A 16,825-nucleotide genomic window follows, 5' to 3' on the forward strand; every position below is an offset into this window, starting at 1 on the left:
AATTACATCGCGTCTTGACTACGGCAACATCTTCTACCTGAGTTCAAACCAAGCAGTCATCAAACGACTTCAGCTGATCCAAAATTCAGCTGCGAGACTCCTGTGTAGAATACCAAAAAACCGCAAGAGTGTCAAAACATCTGAATGATCTACATTGGCTCAGGGTAGAAAACCGTATCAGCTTCAAAACCCTGAGCTCCATGTTTAAGATCAAATCCAAAACGGCACCAACCTATCTGCAAGCATTAGCCACTCCCTACCTACCAGCAAGAAACCTGCGCTCTCAAACTGCAGCAGATTTTGCTGTTCAAAGGTTTAGATTGCAAAGAATGGGTGGAAGATCTTTCTCGGTCAGAGGGCCTATCCTGTGGAACACACTTCCCTTACACATCCGGAAAGAAGAAAACGATGCCAGCTTCCGAAAGAACATAAAAACTTGGCTTTTCCAGAAACAACTGTGCTAAAACCATGCTTATCATATACCTTTGTTCATCCATATGCCACAGGCGCCGCGAAACCCTTTTTGGGTAGCTGTGCACCATACAAATCTAATAAATAAATAAAGTTGTGGTAGCGATAGAAGCTTTGCCTTATTTACAAGGCAGCGTTAAGTCACTTAACGTGGCTTAACGCTGCCTGATAAATAAGGCCCTTTTCATGCTATACTTAGCGTGAAAAGGGAGAGCCATGGGTGTTGCAGTACCACCGCAACGCCCGTTGATTTTGACGCAGCCTCCTATTTAGAAGGGTGTTGTAAATAGGAGGCAGCGCCAACATTAGGACCAGAGAAAACCTGGCCTTAAACAGGCAAAACAAGGATAAATGCTTTATTTCTCCTTGTTTTTGCTGTTTCTATGCACACATTGATTGTTTTTGTGCAGACAGGGCTTCCTTCCTGCAAATAAACAATCCCAAAGCAAAATGACGTTTTGTAACTTCTATTTGTGCTTTATTAAGCAGCATACATAGAAGTTAAAAATCATCATTTAAGGATTGTTTATGGGCAGGAAGGGAGCCCTGTCTGCACATAAACAATCTTCCCCTTAATTCAGGCACCCTTGCACTATGGTGCAAGGGTGCCTGAATTTGCACAAGGCGGCTAAATGTAGCACTAGCGCAGGGAGATACACAGGGCTGCACCATATTGTTGTAAATATGATGCAGCCCTGCGATTCAGAAGTGGCTGAGCGTGGCGTTAATCCACGGAGGCTAATGCCACGCTCTGCCACTTCATTGTAAATATGCCCCTTAGAGCCTATGAGAGATGACTGAGGCCAGGAGTCCAGAAGAGGCCTTGGTCTCAGTTATCAACATGGTTCTGCTCTGGGATGGGTGCAGGTTAAGCAACAGTGAAACAAGGTGGATGATGGCCTGGGCAGGCAGATGGCAGAAGAAGAATGGTGCTGATACACAAAGGACATTTGAAAATGCCAGGAGTGTGACTGCCAGGGAGAGCAACGTCCTAATGAATATTCGATGCTACACCCCATAAAAGTGTACAAATTGGATAAAGGCAGCTTGGACCAAATTCCCTCATGCACTTGTCTTGGTCGTGCACAAAACTGCACTAGTGCACGGAAGCCGAGTATCAGGGCATGGATGCGATGTCAGCTATGGCCCTAACTAGGACACCGGAAGTGGCCCTGCCTAGGACAACAGAAGTGGCCCTGCATTGGATGCAAAAAGTGGCACTACCTAGGACACAGGACGTGGCCATACATAGGACACTGGAAGTTGCCCTGTCTAGGACACTGAAAGTGGCCCTGTCTAGGACACCAGAAGTGGGACTGCCTAGGACAACAGAAGTGGGACTGCCTAGGACAACAGAAGTGGGACTGCCTAGGACAACAGAAGTGGTCCTGCCTATGACACCGGAAGTGGCCCTGACTTGGACACAGGACATTGCCCTGTCTAGGACACTGGAAGTGGCACTGCCTAGGACACTGGAAGTGGCCCTGCCTAGGACACCGGAAGTGGCACTGCCTAGGACACCAGAGGTGGCCCTGCCTCGAACACTGGATGTGGCCCTGCCTAGGACACCGGACGTGGCTCTGCCTAGGACACCAGAAGTGGCCCTGCCTAGGACACCGGAAGTGGCCCTGCCTAGGACACTGGAAGTGGCCCTGCCTAGGACACTGGAAGTGGCCCTGCCTAGGACACCAGAAGTGGCCCTGCCTAGGACACCAGAAGTGGCCCTGCCTAGGACACCGGAAGTGGCCCTGCCTAGGACACCGGAAGTGGCCCTGCCTAGGACACCAGCAGTGGCCCTGCCTAGGACACCAGAAGTGGCCTGCCTAGGACACCGGACATGGCCCTGCCTAGGACACTGGAAGTGGCCCTGCCTAGGACCCCAAAAGTGGCCCTGCCTAGGACACCAGAAGGGGCCCTGCCTCGGACACCAGAAGTGGCCCTGCCTAGGACACTGGAAGTGGCCCTGCCTAGGACACCGGAAGTGGCCCTGCCTAGGACACCAGCAGTGGCCCTGCCTAGAACACCAGAAATGGCCCTGCCTCGGACACTGGAAGTGGCCCTGCCTAGGACACTGGAAGTGGCCCTGCCTAGGACACTTGAAGCGGCCCTGCCTAGGACAACAGAAGTGGCCCTGCATTGGATGCAAAAAGTGGCACTACCTAGGACACAGGACGTGGCCATACATAGGACACTGGAAGTTGCCCTGTCTAGGACACTGAAAGTGGCCCTGTCTAGGACACCAGAAGTGGGACTGCCTAGGACAACAGAAGTGGGACTGCCTAGGACAACAGAAGTGGGACTGCCTAGGACAACAGAAGTGGTCCTGCCTATGACACCGGAAGTGGCCCTGACTTGGACACAGGACATTGCCCTGTCTAGGACACTGGAAGTGGCACTGCCTAGGACACTGGAAGTGGCCCTGCCTAGGACACCGGAAGTGGCACTGCCTAGGACACCAGAGGTGGCCCTGCCTCGAACACTGGATGTGGCCCTGCCTAGGACACCGGACGTGGCTCTGCCTAGGACACCAGAAGTGGCCCTGCCTAGGACACCGGAAGTGGCCCTGCCTAGGACACTGGAAGTGGCCCTGCCTAGGACACTGGAAGTGGCCCTGCCTAGGACACTGGAAGTGGCCCTGCCTAGGACACTGGAAGCGGCCCTGCCTAGGACACTGGAAGTGGCCCTGCCTAGGACACTGGAAGTGGCCCTGCCTCGGACACCAGAAGTGGCCCTGCCTAGGACACTGGAAGTGGCCCTGCCTAGGACCCCAAAAGTGGCCCTGCCTAGGACACCAGAAGTGGCCCTTCCTAGGACACCAGAAGTGGCCCTGCCTAGGACACCAGAAGTGGCCCTGCCTAGGACACTGGAAGGGGCCCTGCCTAGGACACTGGAAGTAGCCCTGTCTAGGACACCAGAAGGGGCCCTGCCTAGGACACCAGAAGTGGCCCAGCCTAGGACACCAGAAGTGGCCCTGCCTAGGACACCGGAAGTGGCCCTGCCTAGGACACCAGCAGTGGCCCTGCCTAGGACACCAGAAGTGGCCTGCCTAGGACACTGGACATGGCCCTGCCTAGGACACTGGAAGTGGCCCTGCCTAGGACCCCAAAAGTGGCCCTGCCTAGGACACCAGAAGGGGCCCTGCCTCGGACACCAGAAGTGGCCCTGCCTAGGACACTGGAAGTGGCCCTGCCTAGGACACGGGAAGTGGCCCTGCCTAGGACACCAGCAGTGGCCCTGCCTAGAACACCAGAAATGGCCCTGCCTCGGACACTGGAAGTGGCCCTGCCTAGGACACTGGAAGTGGCCCTGCCTAGGACACTGGAAGCGGCCCTGCCTAGGACACTGGAAGTGGCCCTGCCTAGGACACTGGAAGTGGCCCTGCCTCGGACACCAGAAGTGGCCCTGCCTAGGACACTGGAAGTGGCCCTGCCTAGGACCCCAAAAGTGGCCCTGCCTAGGACACCAGAAGTGGCCCTTCCTAGGACACCAGAAGTGGCCCTGCCTAGGACACTGGAAGGGGCCCTGCCTAGGACGCCGGAAGTGGCCCTGCCTAGGACACCATAAGTGGCCCTGCCTTGGACACAGGACGTTGCCCCGCCTAGGACACCAGAAATGGCCCTGCCTAGGACACTGGAAGTGGCCCTGCCTAGGACCCCAAAAGTGGCCCTGCCTAGGACACTGGAAGTGGCCCTGCCTAGGACCCCAAAAGTGGCCCTGCCTAGGACACCAGAAGTGGCCCTGCCTCGGACACCAGAAGTGGCCCTGCCTAGGACACTGGAAGTGGCCCTGCCTAGGACCCCAAAAGTGGCCCTGCCTAGGACACCAGAAGTGGCCCTTCCTAGGACACCAGAAGTGGCCCTGCCTAGGACACTGGAAGGGGCCCTGCCTAGGACGCCGGAAGTGGCCCTGCCTAGGACACCATAAGTGGCCCTGCCTTGGACACAGGACGTTGCCCTGCCTAGGACACGGGAAGGGGCCCTGCCTAGGACACCAGAAATGGCACTGCCTAGGACACCGGACATGGCCCTGCCTAGGACACAGGACGTGGCCCTGCCTAGGACACAGGACGTGGCCCTGCCTAGGACACAGGACGTGGCCCTGCCAAGGACACTGGAAGTGGCCCTGCCTAGGACACCGGAAGTGGCCCTGCCTAGGACACCAGAAGTGGCCCTGCCTAGGACACTGGAAGTGGCCCTGCCTAGGACACCGGACATGGCCCTGCCTAGGACACCGGACATGGCCCTGCCTAGGACACAGGACGTGGCCCTGCCAAGGACACCAGAAGTGGCCCTGCCTAGGACACAGGACATGGCCCTGCCTAGGACACCGGACATGGCCCTGCCTAGGACACTGGAAGTGGCCCTGCCTAGGACACCAGAAGTGGCACTGCCTAGGACACGGGACGTGGCCCTGCCTAGGACACCGGAAGTGGCACTGCCTAGGACACCAGAAGTGGCACTGCCTAGGACACCAGAAGTGGCACTGCCTAGGACACTGGAAGTGGCACTGCCTAGGACACTGGAAGTGGCACTGCCTAGGACACAGGACGTGGCCCTGCCTAGGACACTGGAAGTAGCCCTGCCTCAGACACCGGCAGTGGCCCTGCCTAGGGTACAGGACGTAGCCCTGCCTTAGATACCGGAAGTGGCCCAGCCTAGGACACCGGACGTGGCCCTGCCTAGGACACTGGAAGTGGCACTGCCTAGGACACTGGAAGTGGCCCTGCCTAGGACACTGGAAGTAGCCCTGCCTCAGACACCGGCAGTGGCCCTGCCTAGGGTACAGGACGTAGCCCTGCCTTAGATACCGGAAGTGGCCCAGCCTAGGACACCGGACGTGGCCCTGCCTAGGACACTGGAAGTGGCCCTGCCTAGGACGCCGGAAGTGGCCCTGCCTAGGACACCAGAAGTGGCCCTGCCTAGGACACGGGACGTGGCCCTGCCTAGGACACTGGAAGTAGCCCTGTCTCGGACACCGGAAGTGGCCCTGCCTCGGACACCGGAAGTGGCCCTGCCTAGAACACAGGATGTGGCCCTGCCTAGGACACAGGACATGGCCCTGCCTAGGACACAGGAAGTGGCCCTGCCTAGGACACCAGAAGTGGCACTGCCTAGGACACCGGACATGGCCCTGCCTAGGACACCGGAAGTGGCCCTGCCTAGGACACCGGAAGTGGCCCTGTCTAGGACACTGGAAGTGGCACTGCCTAGGACACCAGAAGTGGCCCTGCCTAGGACACCAGAAGTGGCCCTGCCTAGGACACTGGAAGTGGCCCTGCCTAGGACCCCAAAAGTGGCCCTGCCTAGGACACCGGAAGTGGCCCTTCCTAGGACACGGGGCGTGGCCCTGCCTAGGACACGGGACGTGGCCCTGCCTAGGACACTGGAAGGGGCCCTGCCTAGGATGCCGGAAGTGGCCCTGCCTAGGACACCAGAAGTGGCTCTGCCTAGGGCACCAGGAGTGGCCCTGCCTAGGACACCATAAGTGGCCCTGCCTTGGACACAGGACGTGGCCCTGCCTAGGACACTGGAAGGGGCCCTGCCTAGGACACCAGAAGTGGCCCTGCCTAGGACACTGGAAGTGGCCCTGCCTAGGACACCGGACATGGCCCTGCCTAGGACACCGGACATGGCCCTGCCTAGGACACAGGACGTGGCCCTGCCAAGGACACCAGAAGTGGCCCTGCCTAGGACACAGGACATGGCCCTGCCTAGGACACCGGACATGGCCCTGCCTAGGACACTGGAAGTGGCCCTGCCTAGGACACCAGAAGTGGCACTGCCTAGGACAAGGGACGTGGCCCTGCCTAGGACACCGGAAGTGGCACTGCCTAGGACACCAGAAGTGGCACTGCCTAGGACACCAGAAGTGGCACTGCCTAGGACACTGGAAGTGGCACTGCCTAGGACACTGGAAGTGGCACTGCCTAGGACACAGGACGTGGCCCTGCCTAGGACACTGGAAGTAGCCCTGCCTCAGACACCGGCAGTGGCCCTGCCTAGGGTACAGGACGTAGCCCTGCCTTAGATACCGGAAGTGGCCCAGCCTAGGACACCGGACGTGGCCCTGCCTAGGACACTGGAAGTGGCACTGCCTAGGACACTGGAAGTGGCCCTGCCTAGGACACTGGAAGTAGCCCTGCCTCAGACACCGGCAGTGGCCCTGCCTAGGGTACAGGACGTAGCCCTGCCTTAGATACCGGAAGTGGCCCAGCCTAGGACACCGGACGTGGCCCTGCCTAGGACACTGGAAGTGGCCCTGCCTAGGACGCCGGAAGTGGCCCTGCCTAGGACACCAGAAGTGGCCCTGCCTAGGACACGGGACGTGGCCCTGCCTAGGACACTGGTAGTAGCCCTGTCTCGGACACCGGAAGTGGCCCTGCCTCAGACACCGGAAGTGGCCCTGCCTAGAACACAGGATGTGGCCCTGCCTAGGACACAGGACATGGCCCTGCCTAGGACACAGGATGTGGCCCTGCCTAGGACACAGGACATGGCCCTGCCTAGGACACAGGAAGTGGCCCTGCCTAGGACACCAGAAGTGGCCCTGCCTAGGACACCGGAAGTGGCCCTGCCTAGAACACAGGATGTGGCCCTGCCTAGGACACAGGACATGGCCCTGCCTAGGACACAGGAAGTGGCCCTGCCTAGGACACCAGAAGTGGCCCTGCCTAGGACACCAGAAGTGGCCTGCCTAGGACACCGGACATGGCCCTGCCTAGGACACTGGAAGTGGCCCTGCCTAGGACCCCAAAAGTGGCCCTGCCTAGGACACCAGAAATGGCCCTGCCTAGGACACAGGACGTGACCCTGCCTAGGACACAGGAAGTGGCCCTGCCTAGGACACCAGAAGTGGCCCTGCCTAGGTCACCAGAAGTGGCCCTGCCTAGGACACGGGACGAGGCCCTGCCTAGGACACTGGATGTGGCCCTGCCTAGGACACCGGAAGTGGCCCTGCCTAGGACACAGGATGTGGCCCTTCCTAGGACACTGGAAGTAGCCCTGTCTAGGACACCGGAAGTGGCCCTGCCTAGGACACAGGACGGGGCCCTGCCTAGGACACAGGAAGTGGCCCTGCCTAGGACGCCGGAAGTGGCCGTGCCTAGGACGCCGGAAGTGGCCCTGTCAAGGACACCGGAAGTGGCCCTGCCTAGGATGCCAGAAGTGGCCCTGCCTAGGACACAGGACGTGGCCCTGCCTAGGACCCCAAAAGTGGCCCTGCCTAGGACACCAGAAATGGCCCTGCCTAGGACACAGGACGTGACCCTGCCTAGGACACTGAAAGTGGCCCTGCCTAGGACACTGGAAGTGGCCCTGCCTAGGACACCAGAAGTCGCTCTGCTAAGGACACCAGAAGTGGCCCTGCCTAGGACACGGGACGTGGCCCTGCCTAGGAGACTGGAAGTGGCCCTGCCTAGGACACCGGAAGTGGCCCTGCCTAGGACCCCAGAAGTGGCCCTGCCTAGGACACCAGAAGTGGCCCTGCCTAGGACACTAGAAGTGGCCCTGCCTAGGACACCGGAAGTGGCCCTGCCTAGGACACCGGAAGTGGCCCTGTCTAGGACACTGGAAGTGGCACTGCCTAGGACACCAGAAGTGGCCCTGCCTAGGACACCAGAAGTGGCCCTGCTTAGGACACCGGACATGGCCCTGCCTAGGACACCGGACATGGCCCTGCCTAGGACACTGGAAGTGGCCCTGCCTAGGACCCCAAAAGTGGCCCTGCCTAGGACACCAGAAATGGCCCTGCCTAGGACACAGGACGTGGCCCTGCCTAGGACACCAGAAGTGGCCCTGCTAAGGACACCAGAAGTGGCCCTGCCTAGGACACGGGACGAGGCCCTGCCTAGGACACTGGTAGTAGCCCTGCCTCGGACACCGTAAGGGGCCCTGCCTGGGACACTGGATGTGGCCCTGCCTAGGACACCGGACGTGGCTCTGCCTAGGACACCAGAAGTGGCCCTGCCTAGGACACCGGAAGTGGCCCTGCCTAGGACACAGGATGTGGCCCTTCCTAGGACACTGGAAGTAGCCCTGTCTAGGACACCGGAAGTGGCCCTGCCTAGGACACAGGACGAGGCCCTGCCTAGGACACAGGAAGTGGCCCTGCCTAGGACGCCGGAAGTGGCCGTGCCTAGGACGCCGGAAGTGGCCCTGTCAAGGACACCGGAAGTGGCCCTGCCTAGGATGCCAGAAGTGGCCCTGCCTAGGACACAGGACGTGGCCCTGCCTAGGACGCCGGAAGTGGCCCTGCCTCGGACACCAGAAGTGGCCTGCCTAGGACACCGGACATGGCCCTGCCTAGGACACTGGAAGTGGCCCTGCCTAGGACCCCAAAAGTGGCCCTGCCTAGGACACCAGAAATGGCCCTGCCTAGGACACAGGACGTGACCCTGCCTAGGACACTGAAAGTGGCCCTGCCTAGGACACTGGAAGTGGCCCTGCCTAGGACACCAGAAGTCGCTCTGCTAAGGACACCAGAAGTGGCCCTGCCTAGGACACGGGACGTGGCCCTGCCTAGGAGACTGGAAGTGGCCCTGCCTAGGACCCCAGAAGTGGCCCTGCCTAGGACACCAGAAGTGGCCCTGCCTAGGACACCAGAAGTGGCCCTGCCTAGGACACCAGAAGTGGCCCTGCTTAGGACACCGGACATGGCCCTGCCTAGGACACTGGAAGTGGCCCTGCGTAGGACCCCAAAAGTGGCCCTGCCTAGGACACCGGACATGGCCCTGCCTAGGACACCGGAAGTAGCCCTGCCTAGGACACCAGAAGTGGCCCTTCCTAGGACACCGGAAGTGGCCCTGCCTAGGACACCAGAAGTGGCCCTGCCTAGGACACCGGAAGTGGCCCTGCCTAGGACACCAGAAGTGGCCCTGCCTAGGACACCGGAAGTGGCCCTGCCTAGGACACCGGAAGTGGCCCTGTCTAGGACACTGGAAGTGGCACTGCCTAGGACACTGGAAGTGGCACTGCCTTGGACACTGGAAGTGGCCCTGCCTAGGACCCCAGAAGTGGCCCTGCCTAGGACACCAGAAGTGGCCCTGCCTAGGACACCGGAAGTGGCCCTGCCTAGGACACCAGAAGTGGCCCTGCCTAGGACACCGGAAGTGGCCCTGCCTAGGACACCGGAAGTGGCCCTGTCTAGGACACTGGAAGTGGCCCTGCCTAGGACACCAGAAGTGGCCCTGCTTAGGACACCGGACATGGCCCTGCCTAGGACACTGGAAGTGGCCCTGCCTAGGACCCCAAAAGTGGCCCTGCCTAGGACACCAGAAGTGGCCCTGCCTAGGACACCGGACATGGCCCTGCCTAGGACACCAGAAGTGGCTCTGCCTAGGGCACCAGGAGTGGCCCTGCCTAGGACACCATAAGTGGCCCTGCCTTGGACACAGGACGTTGCCCCGCCTAGGACACTGGAAGTGGCCCTGCCTAGGACACCAGAAATGGCACTGCCTAGGACACAGGACGTGGCCCTGCCTAGGACACTGGAAGTGGCCCTGCCTAGGACACTGGAAGTGGCCCTGCCTAGGACACTGGAAGTGGCACTGCCTAGGACACCAGAAGTGGCCCTGCCTAGGACCCCAAAAGTGGCCCTGCCTAGGACACCAGAAGGGGCCCTGCCTAGGACACCAGAAATGGCCCTGCCTAGGACACAGGACGTGACCCTGCCTAGGACACAGGAAGTGGCCCTGCCTAGGACACCAGAAGTGGCCCTGCCTAGGACACGGGACGTGGCCCTGCCTAGGACACTGGTAGTAGCCCTGTCTCGGACACCGGAGGGGGCCCTGCCTAGGACACAGGACGTGGCCCTGCCTAGGACACTGGAAGTGGCCCTGCCTAGGACACTGGAAGTGGCCCTGCCTAGGACACTGGAAGTGGCACTGCCTAGGACACCAGAAGTTGCCCTGCCTAGGACCCCAAAAGTGGCCCTGCCTAGGACACCAGAAGGGGCCCTGCCTAGGACACCAGAAATGGCCCTGCCTAGGACACAGGACGTGACCCTGCCTAGGACACAGGAAGTGGCCCTGCCTAGGACACCAGAAGTGGCCCTGCCTAGGACACGGGACGTGGCCCTGCCTAGGACACTGGTAGTAGCCCTGTCTCGGACACCGGAGGGGGCCCTGCCTGGGACACCGGAAGTGGCCCTGCCTCTGACACCGGAAGTGGCCCCGCCTAGGACACTGGAAGGGGCCCCGCCTAGGACACTGGAAGGGGCCCCGCCTAGGACACTGGAAGTGGCACTGCCTAGGACACTGGAAGTGGCACTGCCTAGGACACTGGAAGTGGCCCTGCCTAGGACCCCAGAAGTGGCCCTGCCTAGGACACCAGAAGTGGCCCTGTCTAGGACACCGGAAGTGGCCCTGCCTAGGACACAGGACGGGGCCCTGCCTAGGACACAGGAAGTGGCCCTGCCTAGGACGCCGGAAGTGGCCGTGCCTAGGACGCCGGAAGTGGCCCTGTCAAGGACACCGGAAGTGGCCCTGCCTAGGATGCCAGAAGTGGCCCTGCCTAGGACACAGGACGTGGCCCTGCCTAGGACGCCGGAAGTGGCCCTGCCTCGGACACCAGAAGTGGCCTGCCTAGGACACCGGACATGGCCCTGCCTAGGACACTGGAAGTGGCCCTGCCTAGGACCCCAAAAGTGGCCCTGCCTAGGACACCAGAAATGGCCCTGCCTAGGACACAGGACGTGACCCTGCCTAGGACACTGAAAGTGGCCCTGCCTAGGACACTGGAAGTGGCCCTGCCTAGGACACCAGAAGTCGCTCTGCTAAGGAAACCAGAAGTGGCCCTGCCTAGGACACGGGACGTGGCCCTGCCTAGGAGACTGGAAGTGGCCCTGCCTAGGACCCCAGAAGTGGCCCTGCCTAGGACACCAGAAGTGGCCCTGCCTAGGACACCAGAAGTGGCCCTGCCTAGGACACCAGAAGTGGCCCTGCTTAGGACACCGGACATGGCCCTGCCTAGGACACTGGAAGTGGCCCTGCGTAGGACCCCAAAAGTGGCCCTGCCTAGGACACCGGACATGGCCCTGCCTAGGACACCGGAAGTGGCCCTGCCTAGGACCCCAAAAGTGGCCCTGCCTAGGACACCAGAAGTGGCCCTGCCTAGGACACCGGAAGTGGCCCTGCCTAGGACACAGGACATGGCCCTGCCTAGGACACCGGAAGTAGCCCTGCCTAGGACACCAGAAGTGGCCCTTCCTAGGACACCGGAAGTGGCCCTGCCTAGGACACCAGAAGTGGCCCTGCCTAGGACACCGGAAGTGGCCCTGCCTAGGACACCAGAAGTGGCCCTGCCTAGGACACCGGAAGTGGCCCTGCCTAGGACACCGGAAGTGGCCCTGTCTAGGACACTGGAAGTGGCACTGCCTAGGACACTGGAAGTGGCACTGCCTTGGACACTGGAAGTGGCCCTGCCTAGGACCCCAGAAGTGGCCCTGCCTAGGACACCAGAAGTGGCCCTGCCTAGGACACCGGAAGTGGCCCTGCCTAGGACACCAGAAGTGGCCCTGCCTAGGACACCGGAAGTGGCCCTGCCTAGGACACCGGAAGTGGCCCTGTCTAGGACACTGGAAGTGGCCCTGCCTAGGACACCAGAAGTGGCCCTGCTTAGGACACCGGACATGGCCCTGCCTAGGACACTGGAAGTGGCCCTGCCTAGGACCCCAAAAGTGGCCCTGCCTAGGACCCCAAAAGTGGCCCTGCCTAGGACACCAGAAGTGGCCCTGCCTAGGACACCGGACATGGCCCTGCCTAGGACACCAGAAGTGGCTCTGCCTAGGGCACCAGGAGTGGCCCTGCCTAGGACACCATAAGTGGCCCTGCCTTGGACACAGGACGTTGCCCCGCCTAGGACACTGGAAGTGGCCCTGCCTAGGACACCAGAAATGGCACTGCCTAGGACACAGGACGTGGCCCTGCCTAGGACACTGGAAGTGGCCCTGCCTAGGACACTGGAAGTGGCCCTGCCTAGGACACTGGAAGTGGCACTGCCTAGGACACCAGAAGTGGCCCTGCCTAGGACCCCAAAAGTGGCCCTGCCTAGGACACCAGAAGGGGCCCTGCCTAGGACACCAGAAATGGCCCTGCCTAGGACACAGGACGTGACCCTGCCTAGGACACAGGAAGTGGCCCTGCCTAGGACACCAGAAGTGGCCCTGCCTAGGACACGGGACGTGGCCCTGCCTAGGACACTGGTAGTAGCCCTGTCTCGGACACCGGAGGGGGCCCTGCCTAGGACACAGGACGTGGCCCTGCCTAGGACACTGGAAGTGGCCCTGCCTAGGACACTGGAAGTGGCCCTGCCTAGGACACTGGAAGTGGCACTGCCTAGGACACCAGAAGTGGCCCTGCCTAGGACCCCAAAAGTGGCCCTGCCTAGGACACCAGAAGGGGCCCTGCCTAGGACACCAGAAATGGCCCTGCCTAGGACACAGGACGTGACCCTGCCTAGGACACAGGAAGTGGCCCTGCCTAGGACACCAGAAGTGGCCCTGCCTAGGACACGGGACGTGGCCCTGCCTAGGACACTGGTAGTAGCCCTGTCTCGGACACCGGAGGGGGCCCTGCCTGGGACACCGGAAGTGGCCCTGCCTCTGACACCGGAAGTGGCCCCGCCTAGGACACTGGAAGGGGCCCCGCCTAGGACACTGGAAGGGGCCCCGCCTAGGACACTGGAAGTGGCACTGCCTAGGACACTGGAAGTGGCACTGCCTAGGACACTGTTAGTGGCCCTGCCTAGGACCCCAGAAGTGGCCCTGCCTAGGACACCAGAAGTGGCCCTGCCTAGGACACCGGAAGTGGCCCTGCCTTGGACACAGGACGTTGCCCTGTCTAGGACACTGGAAGTGGCACTGCCTAGGACACCAGAAGTGGCCCTGCCTAGGACACCGGAAGTGGCCCTGCCTAGGACACCGGAAGTGGCCCTGTCTAGGACACTGGAAGTGGCACTGCCTAGGACACCAGAAGTGGCCCTGCCTAGGACACCAGAAGTGGCCCTGCCTAGGACACTGGAAGTGGCCCTGCCTAGGACCCCAAAAGTGGCCCTGCCTAGGACACCGGAAGTGGCCCTTCCTAGGACACGGGGCGTGGCCCTGCCTAGGACACGGGACGTGGCCCTGCCTAGGACACTGGAAGGGGCCCTGCCTAGGATGCCGGAAGTGGCCCTGCCTAGGACACCAGAAGTGGCTCTGCCTAGGGCACCAGGAGTGGCCCTGCCTAGGACACCATAAGTGGCCCTGCCTTGGACACAGGACGTGGCCCTGCCTAGGACACTGGAAGGGGCCCTGCCTAGGACACCAGAAATGGCCCTGCCTAGGACACAGGACGTGGCCCTGCCTAGGACACTGGAAGTGGCCCTGCCTAGGACACTGGAAGTGGCACTGCCTAGGACACCAGAAGGGGCCCTGCCTAGGACACCAGAAGTTGCCCAGCCTAGGACACCGGACGTGGCCCTGCCTAGGACACCGGAAGTGGCCCTGCCTAGGACACGGGACGTGGCCCTGCCTAGGACACTGGTAGTAGCCCTGTCTCGGACACCGGAGGGGGCCCTGCCTGGGACACCGGAAGTGGCCCTGCCTAGGACACCGGAAGTGGCCCTGCCTCGGACACCGGAAGTGGGCCTGCCTAGGACACTGGAAGTGGCCCTGCCTAGGACCCCAAAAGTGGCCCTGCCTAGGACACCAGAAATGGCCCTGCCTAGGACACAGGACGTGACCCTGCCTAGGACACAGGAAGTGGCCCTGCCTAGGACACCAGAAGTGGCACTGCCTAGGACACGGGACGTGGCCCTGCCTAGGACACCAGAAGTGGCACTGCCTAGGACACGGGACGTGGCCCTGCCTAGGACACTGGTAGTAGCCCTGCCTCGGACACCGTAAGGGGCCCTGCCTGGGACACTGGATGTGGCCCTGCCTAGGACACCGGACGTGGCTCTGCCTAGGACACCAGAAGTGGCCCTGCCTAGGACACCGGAAGTGGCCCTGCCTAGGACACAGGATGTGGCCCTTCCTAGGACACTGGAAGTAGCCCTGTCTAGGACACCGGAAGTGGCCCTGCCTAGGACACAGGACGGGGCCCTGCCTAGGACACAGGAAGTGGCCCTGCCTAGGACGCCAGAAGTGGCCCTGCCTAGGACGCCGGAAGTGGCCCTGTCAAGGACGCCGGAAGTGGCCCTGCCTAGGATGCCAGAAGTGGCCCTGCCTAGGACACAGGACGTGGCCCTGCCTAGGACACAGGACGTGGCCCTTCCTAGGACACTGGAAGTAGCCCTGTCTAGGACACCGGAAGTGGTCCTGCCTAGGACACAGGACGGGGCCCTGCCTAGGACAGAGGAAGTGGCCCTGCCTAGGACGCTGGAAGTGGCCCTGCCTAGGACGCCGGAAGTGGCCCTGCCTAGGATGCCGGAAGTGGCCCTGCCTAGGACGCCGGAAGTGGCCCTGCCTAGGACGCCAGAAGTGGCCCTGCCTAGGACGCCAGAAGTGGCCCTGCCTAGGACACCAGAAGTGGCCCTGCCTAGGACGCCGGAAGTGGCCCTGCCTAGGACACAGGACGTGGCCCTGCCTAGGACACCAGAAGTGGCCCTGCCTAGGATGCAGAAGTGGCCCTGCCTAGAACACCAGAAGGGGCCCTGCTTGGGACACCAGAAGTGGCCCTGCCTAGGACACCGGAAGTGGCCCTGCCTAGGACGCCGGAAGTGGCCCTGCCTAGGACGCCAGAAGTGGCCCTGCCTAGGACACCAGAAGTGGCCCTGCCTAGGACACTGGAAGTGGCCCTGCCTAGGACACCGGAAGTGGCCCTGCCTAGGACACCGGAAGTGGCTCTGCCTAGGACACCGGAAGTGGCCCTGCCTTGGACACCGGAAGTGGCCCTGCCTAGAACACAGGACATGGCCCTGCCTAGGACACCGGAAGTGGCCCTGCCTAGGACACAGGACGTGGCCCTCCCTAGGACACAGGACGTGGCCCTTCCTAGGACACAGGAAGTAGCCCTGCCTCAGACACAGGAAGTAGCCCTGCCTCAGACACCAGCAGTGGCCCTGCCTAGGGTACAGGACGTAGCCCTGCCTTAGATACCGGAAGTGGTCCTGCTTAGGACACCAGAAGTGGCCCAGCCTATGGCACTGGAAGTGGCCCATCTGGGAATCTCAGTGCCAAAGGATTTTCATGTCATTCAATGGTGATTTGGGCACCAATGTCTCAGGCTCCTCTGGCCATGAGGCAATGCAGTGCAGCACGCTGGGTCTCAGAACTTCTAGCCTGTGTAGGATTAGATCCCCAGAATCTTACTTTGGAGCAGGAGATGGCGCTATTTGAGCTGACTTGGGATCCTGTGATGCGCTGTTTGGTACTGAGAGTTATCCTGCCGCTATGGGCCTATTACGATGTTTAAACAGGACCAATCGACCACCGGTCGGCGGACCCGCCCGCCTCATTAGGATGAGACCTAATTCTGTTCAGTCACATTCTGGCATTTCCCCATGGAAGCATGTATTACGGCTGTAAACCAGCCATAGTGCATGCTCCCATAGGGAAATGCGAGGCGGTGTTAATCCCTTCACCCCGTGGCAGGCACCTTCGGCCATCGGCAGAGCCTTTCCGGGCCGCATCATATTCAGCCCCTAAGTATTGAAGGCCGAGTGGTGCAGGCTCAGCTCCAGAGGTTCCCAGAGATGCCCCTACCCTCTCAGCCCCGCCCCTCGAGGAGGTCTCAGAGCAGGCCTAGCCCATGTAACTAAGGGCTAGAAGTCGACCTTTCCATTTTGCGACTCACAAATTGCGCTGTCTTGTGACTCGCAATTGGCGACTTGCAAAATTTAATTCACAGCAGTGTTTCAGACACTGCTTGTAATTCCCAATGGTGTCGAAAACAACCTGCCTCATTAATATTTTTTAATATAATTTACGAACCCATTGGGAGTGGCTAGAACTCCCCAGGATGGTGGCCATGTCTGTGACTGCTTTTTAAAAAAAGCTGTTTTTTTATTTAATTGCAGCACGTTTTCCTTAGAGGAAAATGGGATACTTTTAAATTAGAAAAATGAAACGTTTCTATTTTATTTTTTAAGAGTAAGCTGTGGTCTGTGGGACCTCCGCCTGCTCTTAAAAAAATGTTTTGCTACCAGTCACAAAGGGGAGAGGGTTCTCTGGGGACCCCATCCCGTTTGCGAGTGCGAGCCCTGAGCCAGCGCACAAGTGCTGCTCTAGGGTTGATCTGTGTTTATAGAGTATGGGGGAGAAGCCACATCCACTTTCTCGCCCACTTTTTCATTGGCTTGTGCCATTGTCCTTTCTAAATGCTTCCTTCCGATTGGTTTATAGGCTTTTAGTCCCTCCTTATGATGGTTGTCATTTG

The 16,825-nt window shown here is 60.5% G+C and overlaps 2 protein-coding genes across 2 annotated transcripts in view; one reads left to right on the forward strand and one right to left on the reverse strand.

Moving 5' to 3' along the window:
- TMEM132B (transmembrane protein 132B) overlaps nucleotides 1-16,825 on the reverse strand; it is a 454,814-nt gene that overhangs the window by 63,985 nt on the left and 374,004 nt on the right. The gene's annotated exons all lie outside the window — the stretch shown is intronic.
- On the forward strand, nucleotides 1,265-15,542 carry LOC147678921 (uncharacterized). The gene is made up of 4 exons (XM_086943432.1): nucleotides 1,265-1,338; nucleotides 13,983-14,325; nucleotides 14,860-15,071; nucleotides 15,134-15,542. The coding sequence occupies exons 1-4, from the start codon at nucleotides 1,265-1,267 to the stop codon at nucleotides 15,540-15,542; spliced, it is 1,038 nt and encodes a 345-aa protein (XP_086799558.1).

This window comes from Lissotriton vulgaris, chromosome 11 (genome assembly GCF_964263255.1).
Source record: "Lissotriton vulgaris chromosome 11, aLisVul1.2, whole genome shotgun sequence".
NCBI classification, from domain to species: domain Eukaryota; kingdom Metazoa; phylum Chordata; class Amphibia; order Caudata; family Salamandridae; genus Lissotriton; species Lissotriton vulgaris.